General features: G+C 39.6%; 1 protein-coding gene across 5 annotated transcripts in view; it reads right to left on the bottom strand.

Annotated features, from left to right (window-relative positions):
* The window catches only part of TP63 (tumor protein p63), a 100624-nt gene that overhangs the window by 16379 nt on the left and 66993 nt on the right, over positions 1–17252 (bottom strand). For 4 of the 5 annotated variants that reach the window (XM_033403244.2, XM_004278490.4, XM_004278488.3 and 1 more), the window contains 6 exons: positions 14424–14610; positions 12325–12440; positions 11175–11284; positions 10392–10528; positions 8413–8495; positions 5376–5512 (listed from right to left, as the gene is read on the bottom strand). In XM_033403244.2, the coding sequence (XP_033259135.1) occupies positions 5376–5512; positions 8413–8495; positions 10392–10528; positions 11175–11284; positions 12325–12440; positions 14424–14610 (770 nt within the window). The remainder of the gene's footprint in view (positions 1–5375; positions 5513–8412; positions 8496–10391; positions 10529–11174; positions 11285–12324; positions 12441–14423; positions 14611–17252) is intronic. The other variant, XM_033403242.2, reaches the window with a different exon arrangement.

Below are 17252 nucleotides of genomic sequence, written 5' to 3'. Positions count from 1 at the left end.
GATAAATACCCTAATCCTTTCAGTCACAAACTTGGCCTAGAAATGCACATATCAAACTCACGAAAGCAACTTTTGCATAATGAAGAAATCAATTATGACACAAGGATGCCAGGAACAAATCCTCTTACTTTCCTAAGGGTTGTGCAACCCCATGAACTGTTTGGGAATTACTGCCCGGATGGCTTTTGAATCACATATGGTTACTCCTTGCAAAGGAACAAAGCAATTTTCACTTGTTCAGTGCTGAGATTTAGTAAGCCATCTCACCAGCAAGAATTGGGATCATCTTAAAGAAGATGCCAGAATACAAATTAGTAGGGAAGCAATTTATTACCAACTAAAGAACAATGGCTTCGACTTCTTGTGTGGATATTACATCTTGGGGCTTCTCTTGGACCAAGGATTGAATAAGACAACATGCAGAAATCATCCTTCACTTATGAAAAAAATGTCTGGACCAGAGAATTACACACTGAGACTAGAATTGAGACAAGTTCTGCAATGAGATGTGAGAAGTTAGAAAAGTGATTTAATCTATCTGAATTTAATTAATCTGAGGGTGTTTTTCTGCATTGCCAATTCAGAGCTAATAAATATCTGTCCTGACAACTTCCTAACATTTTCGTGAAGTTCTAAACTAACTGTGTAAACTGTAAAGGCTTGTGCAGTGCCATGACCTATAAGGTTGAACCCCATGAAACTGCCCATATTTACCTTTTTTTTAATCTATGAAACTGGCAATTTCAAACAAATATTCTGGAAGTGTGGAGAATTTCTAAGTCAGACTTAGAAATATGGTATTAGTCATACCTGTCAGTGAGGGAGAGAGAGATTTGTGCCTTCTGCTCTCTTCTACATTGATAATTCTGAAAATATTACTTGCTTCTTAGATACATGAATCTGAGGAAGAATTATCAACATTCTTGAAGAAAATCGTAGCCAGATGAGCTTAGAGAAATAGGACTTTACGCTGAAACCACAAGGGTAAATACCAACCACCTGATACAGGGACAGAAAAATGGGAATGAATGCTTGCTTTGTGTTTTCTTATTATGACTTTCTTAACTAATGAAGCAGCCCAGAATATTGTAAAGAGCTATGTCTTCCAGATCTGATTCTAGTCTCAGATTTATTATGAACTGGCTATGAAATCACAGGTGTAGTTCATGGGGCCTCAGTTTCCCCAGCTATAGCACAACGGGGCTAGAACTATAGTCTTGAAGATCCTGTTCTGCTCCAGTATTCTCTGACCTATATCATGGATACCAACAAGCTGCAATCATCAAGTGATCATAAAGGAGAAGGAAACACTAAGAGCTCCTCAGGATGTCATACATTTGTATTAAAATCAAAGTACATCTATCCTGTAGAAACTTAAAAATAATTCTCCAGAGTTGGGCTAAGTAAAATTTTAACAAAGTAATGCTGCTCTCAGATCAGATCTTACCCAAGAAGGAGGGTAAACTACAGAAGAAAAAAAATGAACAAGAGATAGTATTGGTCAAAAGTACACATGTCAAAAGATTGCTAAAAAGGTCTCAAGTGGCTGCTACAAAACTGTCTTAAGAGTTAATGTCCCTTGAAAATATGATGGTAAGGAGTCCAGTGGCAAGAATGGGTCCAATTTGTCCTCTCACTAGATTCTGGCTCCTATGGACGTAACTCCCTATGTTTATTCCAATGTGAGCAAATCAACTAAAATCAAATTTCCTTATAAATGGAATAAAGCCTACTTATAGCTGTAACAACTCGATTCACAAAAACTCAGTGTAAGATTTATCCTCCAGAAAGCCTATGATCATGAAGGTAATTGTGAAGGAATTTTTGAATAAGGAAAACCATGCATAAATGAAAAGCAAGCAGCGAGAAAACATATAGTGAGGAACTAATAGAAGCAATTAAACTGAAAATATTTTATTGCTACCTCGTACAGAGTGTATTCTCTTCCCATTAATTTTCATTCTACTATAAAGAAAAGCATAAACTTGATTCCTTACCAGCATAAAATATTGGTACTAAGTTTTTGCAAAGGAAATCACAGGCTATCATAGGCATTTTCCAAGCTGATGTATTCTTTTCAAATGATTGCCAGGAATTAGATTTCCAGTTTTCTTTGTCTAATCATTCGTGCTCTTTCTTGGAGCTTTGTATAAAAATAAAAGAGCTGAAAAAAACTGAGCTGAAGAATACAGCAACTGGAGAATTTATATAAATGTATATCAATCATTGGAGGGAGACCCATGTATATATAATGTAACAAAGACATAACTAGACCAAATGTCTATATTTTGCAAAGAGTTCATTTTGCAGTCTGTTATATTTCCATGCACAAGTTATCACAGCTGAAGTTAGCTCTTATACACTGTGAGACAAGCACTCAAAAACATGCAATTATACATATAAATGGACACCACAGGAAACTACGGGGCTACAAATTCCTCGCTATTTATCTGTGACCACCACACATGCAGAAAAGTGAAAATATGTCTCTAAAATCTTTTGAGCTTCTTAAAATAATAATTTTAAGATATATTTTCTTCTTTGATGAAATAGATTGTTTTATGGAATATTAATTATAAATAAAACAATTTCCCTTTAGAGCAATGCAAGCCAATTAGGCTAGATAAATTATAAGCCCTGGATAACTCATCATCCAGGGACATGGGACTATATATCCTCGTATACTCCATGTAAACAAACAAATGCACATGTCTCCAACTGAAACAGATCATCTTGCCTTGTAAAGTCTCTAAAACTATGACAAAACTATTCCTTCTACTGTATAATCTATACAAGTTGTTTAAAATTGTCCTATGAACTTACATGATGCTGAGAATGGTATAAATGATGCTGAGAATAAACTTCCAGAGATTTCTTAAGATTCAAAAGGTGTTCTGGTTAGGAATTCACCACCAAACCGTAAACTATAGGAAGGCAGGAACCTCATCTACCTCATCTCTATTTTTACTGCTTTCATGTAGCAGATCTTCAGTAAAAAGCTTATTACATGAGTCACGTCAACTATTCCAGTCTTAGCTGATGATGAACCATATTTTGTGTCTAGATGGGCATGTCTTTTTCAGCCAGAAGAAAGACAAGAGAAGCCTCTGCTAAAGACTGCTGTTGTTTTGTTAGATACTGAGATGACACCTTAAAAAACTTCCTAAAATCTTTTAATACCTCTCTACTTTAGAATATATAGATTAGCTTCCAGATACTCCTATCAAAAAATATGAACATCAAGAAGCCATGAAGGGGCCACTCTTTTATCTAGAAGAAGGACTGGCAAACTATAGTGAATGGGCCAAACCTGGCCCATAAACTAAGAATGGTTTTTACATTTTTACACGGTAGGAAAAATTCAAAAGAAGAAGAATGTTTCATGACAAGTGAAAATTATATGAAATTCAAACTTCAGTGTCCATAAAATAAAACTCTAGTGTAACAGCTGCTCTCATTTATTTACATATTGTCTGTGGTTTGCTGCTGTGCTTCTGAACTGGGGAGCTACAAGAGACCATATATATGGACCAGAAAGCCTAAGATATTTACTACTGGTGCTTTACAGAAAAAAAAAGTTTGCCAACCCCTGTGCTAGAGGGTCAGACCTTTCAAACCACACTATTTAATACTGACAGAACTTTTCCTGTTAAAAAAGAGGCAGGAAATCACGGAGCAACGAGTTCAGCATGATCTGCTATGGAGTAGTTCTTCTGAGGTCATTTTCGCTAAGCCAAACATTTCCAGAGTGAACTGGTGACGATCTGAGAGTATGTCTTAATAGCGTGACACGCATATCTTGGAGAAGGCATTTATCCCCTTTGGGTTTGTAATTGATGCTACAAGTCTATTTCTTTGATTCCTCTTTTATGAGTTTATAAGAACTAAATCAGTTTTGCACTTGAATGTATTAATATATATTTCTATCTGATATCCTAAAGACTATATAGGATTGGCAATGGGAATTCTGTAACCTTGAATTCTAATTCTCCTTTGGCGTACCCTGTGTCCCCAAGGAACCGCCTGATTCAACTTTCCAGTCAGCCTTACTCTAAAACCTTATATTTATGATTTGCAAACTTTCGTGCCAGAAGTGAATGGTGAGATCTCTTCCAGGCAAAAAAGGTCTTAAATGCTCAAAGAGCCTAAAGTCCTTTAAAGAGAGAGCATTCTTATTTTCTATTCCCCTGCTGCCCACCCCATACCTCACAGTCAGTAGGTATGGGCTCAGAGGATGCCTTCTGACTATCAGAAATGCAGTCCCACCTTCTCACCTACATTTATTTTGATTTAAAAAAGAAAAGCAATCTCTTTTTATTACACTTTCCATAGGTATCTCTCTAGAGTAGCTAATAATATATGAGAAAAGATCCACTATTTATTGCCCATTTACATTTCTATTGTAAAAGACAATCTTTGACTTCGGCAAGATGGTTTGGGTTTATTTTTTTTTGCCTGAAGAATAAAGTCAAATGCTTGAATTACTAGAATGAGCCCCAAATGTCTATATTTTACATCTATCTGCAGAGACTCTGGCAATACTTCCAGTACAGACACACTAGTTTTTAAGCTAACAAGTGATTATTCTTAACCACAGAAGGGTAAGTATAAGTGGAGTCTCTTCCTTTTATAAGAGCTATTTTATTCAGGTTAGTCATAAAACAATGAACATAATCAAAGATCCAAGAATCTAGGTAAAAATTAACATGTAAATAGGTTGTATGTATATTCTAATATGGTTGCAAAATCTGGCCTCATTGATGTAAACACGTATCGCTGGAAGAAGACCTGGAATGGGGATGTTAAAACACGGCAATATGATGCCACTTTGCCCTTCTGCATCCAGATGTTTGCTAAATGAGCATGCACTGGGACTCTGAATCCTCAACACAGCACTCAAGACACTTATAGTAAAACCTATGTGCTGTCTCTATAACAGTCTTCCCAAAAGTGGATTGTGTGCATCCCAGGAGAGGGACAAGATAGTCTATCGAGATGAGGAAGAGTACATGTTTTTAAACAGACACATTATTACTAGAATAGAGTGTGTACTCAAAGTTCGACTATTGATAGATGTGCTTGGATCAGAGGCATAGAGAAGAGAACTAATTCTGTTAGTGTGAGTCTTTTTTGTAATTCACTCGAAATGGTTTGTATTCAATTTCAAAATATAGGTGGAACTTCTCAAAGGGAAGGTTATAAGAAACACAGAAGATTGTTGAAGTGAAAAAAGGTGTCCCACACCAGCCCATCTGAACCTACCATATTCTGCTCACAACCTCATCTTTTACATCACCCAACCGTCACCCTGTTGCTGACCTGAATAAACAGTCATCTTACTCACATCTCCTAAAATGACACAGGGACACACTCACTGTTTCTGAAGTAAATGCTGGTGTTGCTGTTGCTGCTGCTGCCTGTATGTTTCAATCGTGTGCTGAGGAAGGTACTGCATGAGTTCCAGGGATTCTTTGATCTTCAGCAGCATTTCGTAAGTCTCACGGCCCCTCACCTATGTCAAAGAGCAGAAGAAAAGTGAAGAAAAAATGAAGAGCTGTAGAACTATCAGAAGTACAGTCAATGCTCATTATTCGTGGATTCTGCATGGACGAATTCGCCTACTTGTTAACATTTATTTGTAACAGGAAAAACAACACTGGCAGGCTTTGCAGTCATTCACAGACATGCACAGAGTGATGAAAAGCTGATTCAACCATTGTGCAAGTTCCCAGTTGAGGGGGAAGAAAGTGATGCTCCGCCTTTTTGTTTCAGCTCTCATGCTAGAAACAGGTGTCCTTCTCATGGTCTAGTTAGGGCCACATTTTTCACTTTTTGTGGGTGATTTTTCCATTTAAAATAGTTCCCCAGGGCAGCTGCCATGCTATCTCATGTTCCTAAGTGCAAGAAGGCTGTGATGTGCCTTATGGAGAAAATATGTGTTAGATAAGCTTAGATCAGCCATGAGTTATAGTGCTATGGGCAGTGAGTTCAATATTAATGAATCAACAGCATATATTAAATAAGAAACACACATGAAACAAGGTAATGCATTGATCAGTTACTAAAAACACGACCAGAGGCTCACAGGAACCTAATCCTGTATTTCCTCTAGGAGCAATGATTCAGTATTTGTGAGTACAGTGTTCACAGTGACTTTATAAAGCATAAGTACCACAAATAACTGGAACTAACTGTAATTACCTCTAGAAGAACGCAAGTTTTCAGTGGAGGTAAAATGTGCTTCCTTCTTTAAGAGAGTCTCTTAAAAGCTTTAAAAAGTCTGAGCAGCTATTTACAATAGCCAGGACATGGAAGCAACCTAAGTGTCCACTGACAGATGAATAAAGAAGATGTGGCACATATATACAATGGAATATCACTCAGCCATAAAAAGAAATGAAATTGAGTTATTAGTGACATAAGTCAGAAAGAGAAAAACAAATACCATATGCTAACACATATATATGGAATCTTAAAAAAAAAAAAATGTTCTGAAGAACCTAGGGGCAGGACAGGAATAAAGACACAGACGTAGAGAATGGACTTGAGGACATGGGGAGGGGGAAGGGTAAGCTGGGACAAAGCGAGAGAGGCATGGACATATATACACTACCAAACGTAAGGTAGATAGCTAGTGGGAAGCAGCCACATAGCACAGGGAGGTCAGCTCCGTGCTTTGTGACCGCCTGGAGGGGTGGGATAGGGAGGGTGGGAGGGAGGGAGACGCAAGAGGGAAGAGATATGGGAACATATGTATATGTATAACTGATTCACTTTGTTATAAAGCAGAAACTAACACACCATTGTAAAGCAATTAGACTCCAATAAAACTGTTAAAAAAAAAAAAAAGTAATCCCAGTCAACAAACAAACAAAAATGTCTGAGCAGGACCAGGACTAGAGACAGGCAAGTGGAGAACAAAGGGCACTTGCCTGACCCCGAGAGTGAGTGTCTGTTTACCCTGTGCACCCTAGCACATCACCTGTCTCCTCCCTGAGCATGAGAGGCAGAGTTTGTCAGAATTCAGAAATGGAAAGATTTTCTCTACCTTTTGTTGGGTTAACTCCTACTAATCCCAGCTCTGGGATCATGCTCTTTGAGAAGCTTTTCCTGACCTCAGTCTTTTAGGCTGATTCTTCCATCCTTCCTATGTGCTCCCACAGTGTCATGCCTAGCTTTGCTGAAGCACTGATTTCATTGCATTATGCCTATTTGTCTCCTCACTAGAAGGCAAGATCTTGGAAGGTAAGAATTGTACCCTACCGATCTCTAAGTGCTCGGGGTCTCGTATTACTGCCACTCAACAAATACCAACCAAATTCATGGTAAATTAAGAGGTTTTTGTTTTTTCTTTATACATTTCAGTTTGGCTAATTCTTCACTAGAAATAAGATGTAACAGAATACAGGGTATCTCCTCCATGAGTACAAACTGAAATTTCATGAGAAAAACAGCTCTTCCAGTGGTTTCTATCTCATCAGCTGAAAACATACTAGGTCTTTTGGAATATCTAGTGTAGCAGGAAAATGTTTAACTTAGAGTTCACATGTCAGTTTCCATATGTAGCCTGAGAAACAAGACACTGAAAATCTTAGCTAACTCACTGTCTAATTATTCTGCCAGCAAGCAGTCTAATTCCCTTACCTGACCTTCAGGGCCCGAAGAAGGAAGGGCAGCAAGCACAGCACACCCAAACCTGTGGCTTAGTGTTAATCCCAGTCAGATCTCCTGGCCTAGCTTGTCTGTGTCGCAAGTCAGTGTAGATGGCATCAAGAGATATACTGGTTACCCAAACTCCGCTGCCACTCTAGATAGCAAAGACCTAAGGTAATAAGAATTCGATGAACTACAACCACGGCCTAAAAAGGGGCACCTTGGTGACCTTGAGAGGGCTTATATTCCTTGTAGGAATGAAAAACGCTCCTACACAATAACTGGGCCAAGTCTCTGGCCATTCCCATATAACTGAAGAGTCTGCCTGACTTGGCTTTCTTTATAGCACTCCCTAAGAGAAATCCCAGGCAATTCACCACGTATTATCGACTTTGTGAATGCCTTCTGACAAAAGTTTAGTCCTAAATTGGTATGACCATGCTGTCTAAAATCATCTTATCCCTCTTAAATAATGAAGTACAAATTAATTTTCAATATTGGCATAAGAAAAATTTTATTAGGAAGGTAGCTTTGACTGGGCGAGCCGTAAGTAGAAGAGCCCACACTGTTAATATGTTCCAGAACTGTAGAGGGAAGGAGTAATTTCCTAATTTTGTAAAAAATAAATTCTCTGTTTTATCTCACTAGTCTCCATCACCCTCTTCTCATTGTCACAGATAATCGAAAGATGACCTCAGAGTAAAACTCATTCAAAGAAGGTGAAAATGAAGCGATCATGAATACCCAAGGGAGACTCACTGGTAAGTATAGCAGTTCATCATCTGGGGATCTTCGTTTCTTGATGGATGTCATCTGGATGCCATGTGTATTTTGACGAAAAGCTGGTGGAGGAAAAATGCAAGTTTCATCCTGGGAACATTTCTGAAGCATTTATTACACAGACAGTAGCATGAGCAACACTTATGAGATTAGAATTTCTAGTTCTAAGCAGCCAGTAATTGGTGATGATTGCTTTTACCTTAGGTGTAAACCTAGCAATAATGAAGCGGGGAGGAGGGAAGGTGAGGGAAAACAAATGAAAGAAAACCCCGGGGGAGGTCGGGGAGGCTGGGAAATGGCCTCTGGCTTAAGTAGTGCTGCAGGAATCCTTGTGTCTTCCTGGCATGGGTCTGTGAACAGCTGTTCAGGAAAGGAAGATACATTGGTTTTGTGTTTTATTTTTCAGGTCATTTATCTTCCAAGGAGGTAAATGCATGCTATAGAGGTTGTCTTGCCAGTGCATTCAGCCTTGTGAGTTTACCCTTCCGATGTCAGTATGTACATCGCATAACTTTTGATGAGCAGTCTCTCTTTCCAGGACCTCAGTTTTCTCTTTGGTAAAATGAGCGAATTAATCTCATAAATCCCTAAGGTTTCCACAATGTAGAAACTACACCCAGGATCCAGGGTATAGAGAGGATTCTCCTACCAGAGTTCAAATAATCGTTCTTACTGAAAATTACTGATTTGTTGGTAACTGAGGTGCTCAGGGAAGTGTATGGAGCTAGGCCAACAGACAGACCCAAGAGGAAAATAAGGGTGGAGATATAATTATGGATATTATATGTACTATTGATATGGTATATATAATATAAATCCCATACATATGATTTTTTGAGGAATAATTAGGGAGAAAAAGAGACTAACTGGAAAAGCAAATCACACTGAACAGCCAGAAGTTAATGGAGGTCAGTTGTTATAACACTGTTGTCCTGTAAAATGCAACAAAAATTTTTATTTCTTCTGCAGAATAATCAGTAAAAAGACTAAAACCTTTTTCATGATACAATTCATAGTGTGATGTTCTTTACAATACTTGCTGTAGTGATATCAGGCTTATGCAAGACACCTTCTACAATTATGTGTCACGCTTTAGTAGCTCGTGTGGATCAATGGTTTTCAAACGCTTGTTACCTGAAGAACCTCTGTTACCTGAAGGCCTCTGGGGACGTGTACCTCATGGGCAAGAGGTGGTGTGAGTGCAGCATGAAACCACAGCCCACCCCGACTCCTGCTTCTTCAGCTACAGCAGCTCTGCTTTGCATTTTGCATTCTTTGAAATATTTCTTTAATAAAAGCTTTTACTGCTTAAAGAGACCAGTTGGGAAACAACTGACCTAAATCATTAGCCTCACTATAAATGATGTAACTAAAGCCCCAAGTGGGTCCTACACATCAAGATTCAATGAAACCCAGATCTGCATATTTCCCAGACTGTGCTTTATAAAATGTGTTCTTAAATCTCACTATTCCCCCAGACTCATGAGGAAGGCAGGTGGCATTTTCAACCCTCATGCTCAATAATAGAAAAGTAAATGGATACCAATAGGCTAAGATACTGCTTCTCAAACTTTAATTGGCAACAGAATCACCTGCAGGTCTTACACAACATAGGTTCCTGGATCTCACACCCAGAATCTCTGATTCAGCAAGTCTGGGAACTAAGAATTTGCATTTCTACCCAGTTTCCAGGTGATGCTGACGTTACTGGTTTGGCAGTCATATTTGGAGCGTTGCTGACTAAGAAATCCTCACCGTGATGATTTGCTTTTGAAAAGCTATGGTGTACACCTGGAGTCCATTTCAGCGAGAGCTGCTCCCATCAGCTCTGGGGCGCTGGGTCATACTTGCCTCTAAAGCCCTTAGGTCTTATTCTGCAGCTTCTCAAAGATCATTCCCCAGCCCCCCTCTCTGGAGAAGACTGAACCCTACCCCATTTGGCCACTACAGCTACTTACGGCGCTTCGTACCATCACCGTTCTTTGTGCTGTCCGAGACTTGCTGCTTTCTGATACTGTCTTCATCTGCCTTCCTATCTCTCCCTGGGCAAGCACAGATCCGGGCCTCAAAACAGCGGCGGCCCAGGACTTGCCCACTAGGAATTAGAGAAGAGGAGAAGAAAGGGTTAAATGAAAAGAATTTGAAAAGACCCCTGCTGGCCATCACCAGCTCACCACCGCTACCAGCTCCCTTATGGCTGCTTTGAGGATGGGCCCCAAAGCATCTGGCAGAACACAAAAGTGCTTACACGCCACGAGCAATATTAGTAACTAGCATCCATTTGTTCTGCAGAGAACCTCCAAGCCATTAGCTGAACAGCTGTATTTAGCTACATATTTTGAAGGAAACTTGAGTTAAGCCAGTGGATGTCTCCAGATAAAATCCCCACAGGCAGCTCAGACTTATTCAAAGAAACTGTTAAATGCCTTTAGGGACCACATGAAAACAAACACTGTCTAATCAGAAACTATTCCAGTCAAATGTCAAGAATTCAGGTATGAAGCGACTTGAACACCTTCCCAATTCTTTTTTTTTTCTCTTCTACCTTTACCCACCCCGTTCTGTCTCCACTTTCTTAGATCTTTTATGTAAGTGTTTGTAGCGAGGATTTAAAGCACAAAGGACAAAATCAAGGGTAGCTCTCTGCTGCACATGCAAAAGTAATGATAAAGCAAACACAATTTCACTTTGCCCTCTGCCCAGAGTTTCTATAGAATAACAATTCTGCAAATGCCACTTACTCTCTGGTTTCCAGAGTAACGATGATTAAAATTGGACGGCGGTTCATCCCTCCAACACAACTGCTGTTACACATGAAATTGTACAAGACTGTCGTGAATTCAGTGCCAACCTTAACACGGAGAGGGGGAAAAAACAGTCGGTGTTAACCATGGTTTGAACTGACGTTCTTTCTTCTCAGCCCTTCCTTCTTAGTTCTCACTTATTTAAACAACTCCACTTCTGAGGAAGCGATATGCTTTCTTCTACAAAGGCAAACTGTAAAATCCACAGTAGCTTCTTCTTTGCCTTGGATCTTGGGATGCTTAAAGTTAATATCTGTAACACTGGACCCTACCCAAGATGAGATAGGCTTTTAAAAAATAACGATCTTTGACCCTACATATTCATTTGCAAGCTGATCATATCACCTAATTCAAATAGGGTTCATCACATATACGAAAAGAGAGAGATGAAAAAATTACTAACTATAGCAGTAATGCTCCAGGGATATTTCCCCGAGGTGGATAAAAAACAGTACAACATATATGTGAATGTACACTTCTATAAAGTACACTCTGGAGCTTAAAAGGTCCTCAGAATTAAATCATCTAGTCCAGAAAATGAATTTATGGGTGAGGCAATCTGAAGCCCAGAGATGGAGAGTTATAAGCTAAAGGTCCACAGAGTGAGTCAGCAAACGAAGAGTCTCTGTTCTCACTACCCCAGTGTTCTTTCTGCCACACCACTCTGCTTTTCTAACCTGCGAACCTGTACATTCAAACTTCAGCTAAGAGTTCCATCTTAGGGTCTCCCATTTTCAGGCCAGTGTAAAAATACTTGTATCCAGTACTCGTGTACATCCACTACTAGCTGAATTGCCAGTTAAGATCTCTGGATAATAATGCCACGTATAAACTCAACTGTAGATTCAATTATTGTCTGCCTTTAAGATGGGAACATGGGCACAGAGCCACATTACCAAGTACAAATTTAGCACAAATTTAGGAGTTTTGAAGGGGGATAGAGAAGTGGCCTGTGGAGAAGAGGGAGAGAAGAAACACAAAAAGGTTAGTTGTTTTATAACAAGGACTAAAATAGAAATTGATGCTTGAAACACCCCCTATCACCAAAACTAATAATCTCAAGTTTGCCCAACCCTTATCTGTTTACCTGGGGTGGTTCATAAGGTACAAGCACACTCTGTCTTCCTGTGATGGGGTCTTCTACGTACTGGGCATGGCTGTTCCCTTCTACTCGAATCAAGTGACTAGGAGGGGCGATCTGTCCTGCAGAACGGAGAAAGAAAAAAAAAATTCTTAGTTCTTCACTCTCAAAACAGAGAAGACAAAATGAAACTGTATGGACAGAACGTTGGTGGCCAAAGAAATGGCTTGTGTAATAGAGGCAATATACATCCTTGAAAAGAGGAATCGATCCTGTTGCCAGAGATCTAACACATGCAAGTATCACCACCCATATAGCCACAGAAAGGACAGGAATGCTCATCTGTATTTAAGGGAACAGTCCCATGTTTCTGGTGCTCAAGGTAAACAATTCAAGTGGTAGAGAACTCTATGACTACATCTCTGACCTGATCCATACAGGTGATTTTTCTAGCTTCTCTGGAAAATGGAAGAAAAAGGAGCAAAGTTAATTAAAAAAATATATTAGCTTGAGAGAAAATACTGCCCCCAAATTGACCATTAAAAACACTCAATAGGAAGCTATGGATGGAAAGGATATAACTTTCACTTTGCCTATTCTTCTTTTCATCATTAAGTCTCCATCTTACTTTGGTCATAAAGATGGGAAACTTACTGTTTTTATTGCGCTGCAAGAGCCCCAGGTTAGAGGGTAAGAAACGGCAAGCAAGTTTTAAAAGAGTATAGGCACAGTTTCACAAAATGTGATACCTGGTGGAACTCGAAAAGAAAGAAGCTGCTCTAAGAGTTAATGACGTGAAAGTGTTTTTTAACCTTTGGCTGAACGTTCTCATTCTACAAATTGGATATTCAATACAAGTAAAAAGCTAAGTGTATCAAGATGCTCTCTGCTCTCTGAAGCATCATCTTTTATGGCAAAAACTAAAAACAACTATTATGTCAACCAGTGAGAAAAAAAAAAATAAGAAATGGTTATGTCACCTTGAGGAATGGAGGGCAATTATGGAAACCTATAATGAAGCCTAGGGAATAACCTTTATAGCATATTGTTAAGTGAAAAGCAAGATGCAAAGGTATGGATAATGAGATCATATAAACAAGGACTAGAAATTAATGTGTAAAAAATAGTTGTATTAAGCTGGGAGGATTTTAACTTTCTCTTTTTAAATGTCTATTTTCTTTCTCCATTACTTTTTTCTCTAGCATCTATTATGTTCTCTACATATACACACTCTGGCTACCTACCAATCTTTCTATTTTTCATATAATTTCTATAAAAAGTATCCTAACTCCCAACCCTCCTGCACCCTCATCACGCTTTGATGAATCTTTTTGCTTTCTTCTGTCCTTCTTTTCTATTTTTCTGTCTTCTTGACTTAGCCTGCCTTCAAAGAACTTTAGAACAGCAGATGTAAGGGGACCCTTGGAAATAATGACCTCTTCTATAAGACTATTACTGGATCTGAGGCTCAGAGGCTGGGGCCTAACTTACCTATGGATACAGCATTTAAAGGTCACCCCAAGATACCTGCTCTTTGACTCCCAGTCCTTCACTTTACTGTTTCCCGTCCCCAGCTTACGTTCTAGATCTTCTATTAACTCTTCTTATCCATTATTTGTCTTCATTTCTTTTTCTTAGTTCTTACTTCCTTCTTCTATTTTTTTTTTTAATATTTCTCATCTTTTATGCTCCTATCTCTTCCCCTTCTAGATCCTAATTAGTCTGGCCTTGACAATCACCCTGGGAGAGGCACTGAAGCCCCTAGCCAGGGCCCAACAGATCAGGGGCCACATGTTCTCCTTAAACCTTCCCATTAAAAAAAAAAAAAAAAAAAAGAAGAAGGAAGGAAGCAGTAGTAGGGAGTAGAGAGGCAAGTCCAGGTCACTGAGCAATTACCAATATTAAAATAAACAGTTCAGTCATTGTGAAAGCCTGAAATTTACTCATCATTATTCTCAGACAGTCTTGTCAGCCAGAAAGGTAGCCTGAGCTGCCATCAGCCAGCAGAGGTTGGAACCAGGTAAGTGGGCACCAAACAGAAGTCTCCACAGGAGCTCCATTTCAAGGAACTTAGTTGAACGGCCACAGATCCCCATTCTCCTTACCCTCGTTGAATTCACGGCTCAGCTCATGGTTGGGGCACCTTTTCACCACTTCAGTGACGTGCTCGGCCTTCTTGTAGACAGGCATGGCACGGATGACGGCGCCCTGAGGGGGTGGGGTCATCACCTTGATTTGGATGGGGCATGTCTTCGCAATCTGGCAGTACAGTTTCTTCAGTTCAGTGGAATACTGCTTAGAGATGAGCCAATGGTGGAGGAAAGAAAAGAAACAATAGGAGACACTGTTCAAAATACCTGTTCAAAATCAGAACAAGGAACATGCATCTACTTTCTGTAAACACATACCTTTATAGCTGCCTGTATGAAACCGAGCAGGACCCTGTGGGGCTCCTGGGTAGAGAAGCCTTTCCAGGTCCCCCATTCCTTGTTTGTAGGGAACAGACTCTAGCCTCCATGACCCTCCCTGAGCCCCAAAGGGAAGTTTCAAACATTTGCTAATCAGGGAAGGGAGAGGATGCAGAGACAAATGAGGAACAGCCAAAAAACAATAGTGCAGCCTTGGGGCAGGTCCTGGCTCTGCCTCAAGGGATCCACAGAACAATATCTTTGAGCTCCTTACAGAACCAAAACCCCCAACAAATGGAGTTAGCATTCTTCATTCCAGAGAAGACCACCTGAGGCCAGATTAAAGCAACCAGAAAAACTCATCAGACTACCTGAGACCAGATTAAAGGAGTGCAGCCTCTGCACACACCCTAATCTTATCAACTCTGCCCTTGAACCATCACTATAAAACTCCTCACCAAATCCTCCAGGGTTGGGTCACACAGTTATTGAGGGCAGGAGCCCACTCTGCCCCCCTTTGCCTGGCAAAGCAAGAAAGCTATTCTCTTCTACTTCACCCAAAACTCTATCTCTGAGATTAGATTCGGCACTGGTGTACAGAAGCTGAGCTTTCGGCATCACGTTCACCGTTGGCTACTATATGCATGACATCTAGCAATCTTATTCGAGGGGATTACATTCATTGATCAAATTAATCATTTCTTTCCACTTTAAATAAAATCCTATGTCTACAAACTATTTCACATTTTATCAAAACACATTTATGTCATTATTTCCTGTTATCTTCTCTTTAGGATGAAGAAAGAGATTCTCAGAAATATTTCAATGATTAACACTATGAACAGCTTTACAGAGTACCAGAAACTAAATGGAAAAACAATGTTCTCATGTACTGAGTATTATTAAACAGACTATAATTAATCCCCCCCTTATAATACTCATAGGAATTAGGGTTTATGGAAAAAAATGTTTTAAGATAGAATATCTGGCAGATAGCGAAGACATTTTACCTGAGGTCAACCAACTAGAAAACTGCAAAGGAAAATTTCCCGCAAATGGCTGCACTTATCTTCTAAGGTCATAGCCTAAAAGAATGAGGGATCTGGAAGGGGCCACTTGGTCATACGCTCTCATGAAAAAAGGACTGCTCTACTACAACACAGCAAAAAGATTATCTTTTCACTCACAAGTGACTGAAATTTTTCCTCCCCACACTACCTTCTGTAGGGAGAGGAAGTTCAGTGGTTGGTTGACTGTAAAATTAGAAAATAGGGTGGAGAAAGCATGACACCTTGAAGAAAAAGTTCCATCCTTGATGTTTCCTCTTCCCACCTCTGAAACCGTATAGAAAGTCTACATTCTAATCCTTACACCATCTTAAACCTTATCACCCCTGTTCTCTGGGTCAATGCCTCATCACTGCATTCCTCCTCATTCTGATGTTGAGTGAAACCACCCAGGTAGTGGAATTGCTGGCCAAGAGCAGGGTACCTAGTAACACTTACCCAAACAAAGGTAACACTTACCCAAACACACACAGGTTACAATCCTAAATTGGCAGCAACATCCTTCCAGGGAAAAGACACTGGGGAGCAGGAGCCAGAGTGGCAAAGGGATTCATTATTGCTATGTTCCAACCCAACTCTGAATAGAGGCAAATGTCCCATGGAAAAACACATTTAAAAGGGCTTCCCTGGTGGCGCAGTGGTTGAGAGTCCGCCTGCCGATGCAGGGGACACAGGTTCGTGTCCCGGTCGGGGAGGATCCCACATGCCGCGGAGCGGCTGGGCCCGTGAGCCATGGCCACTGAGCCTGCGCGTCCGGCGCCTGTGCTCCGCAACGGGAGAGGCCACAACAGTGAGAAGCCCGCGTACCGCAAAAAAAAAAAAAAAAAAAAAAAAAATTGCTTTACCTCTTCCTTTTGAAATATAATATTTATTTAAATAATCTTTCTTTTTCTCCCAAGCATTTCATTATATGAAATTTTCAGTTAAAAATTTCCTAATACTAGACGTGTATTACATAATTGTTTCTCCATGCCCACAGGTCAAGGATTAAACACAGCAAAAGGGTTTTATATAGCGTGAAGAAATAGGAAGCATGCCATAAATCAACCACAGAAAAAAAATTCTACTTGGGAAACACTGAATGAAATCTAGGTGGATATTTTTCCTCTAGTGTTTTTAACCAATGACTTTACAAATAAAGACAACGTCTTAAAGCATGTTATGAACTCATTTTTATTGAGAACTCTCAGAAAATAAGCATATCTGTTTGTGTTTTAACTAAACTAGGAGATGTATAATCTAAACATGAGTTTCATAAAATGCACCTCAGGAAAGATGATTGCAAAAAAAGTTTGTCAGCTAACACCTAAAGGCAAATAAGGCACCCATCCAAGCATGTAAAGATTGCAAGAAAAGAAGGATAAGTAGGACAGTTAAGAAAAACGTTCTGTTTCAATAGCTGATATACTGTAAATCACACTTGACAGACTAAAACGTAAAAGTACTAAGAACAATCTTA

The sequence above is a fragment of the Orcinus orca genome, chromosome 5 (genome assembly GCF_937001465.1).
Source record: "Orcinus orca chromosome 5, mOrcOrc1.1, whole genome shotgun sequence".
Lineage (NCBI taxonomy): Eukaryota > Metazoa > Chordata > Mammalia > Artiodactyla > Delphinidae > Orcinus > Orcinus orca.
Note: the sequence above shows the minus strand (reverse complement) of the source record. Positions and strands in the feature narration are given on the sequence as shown.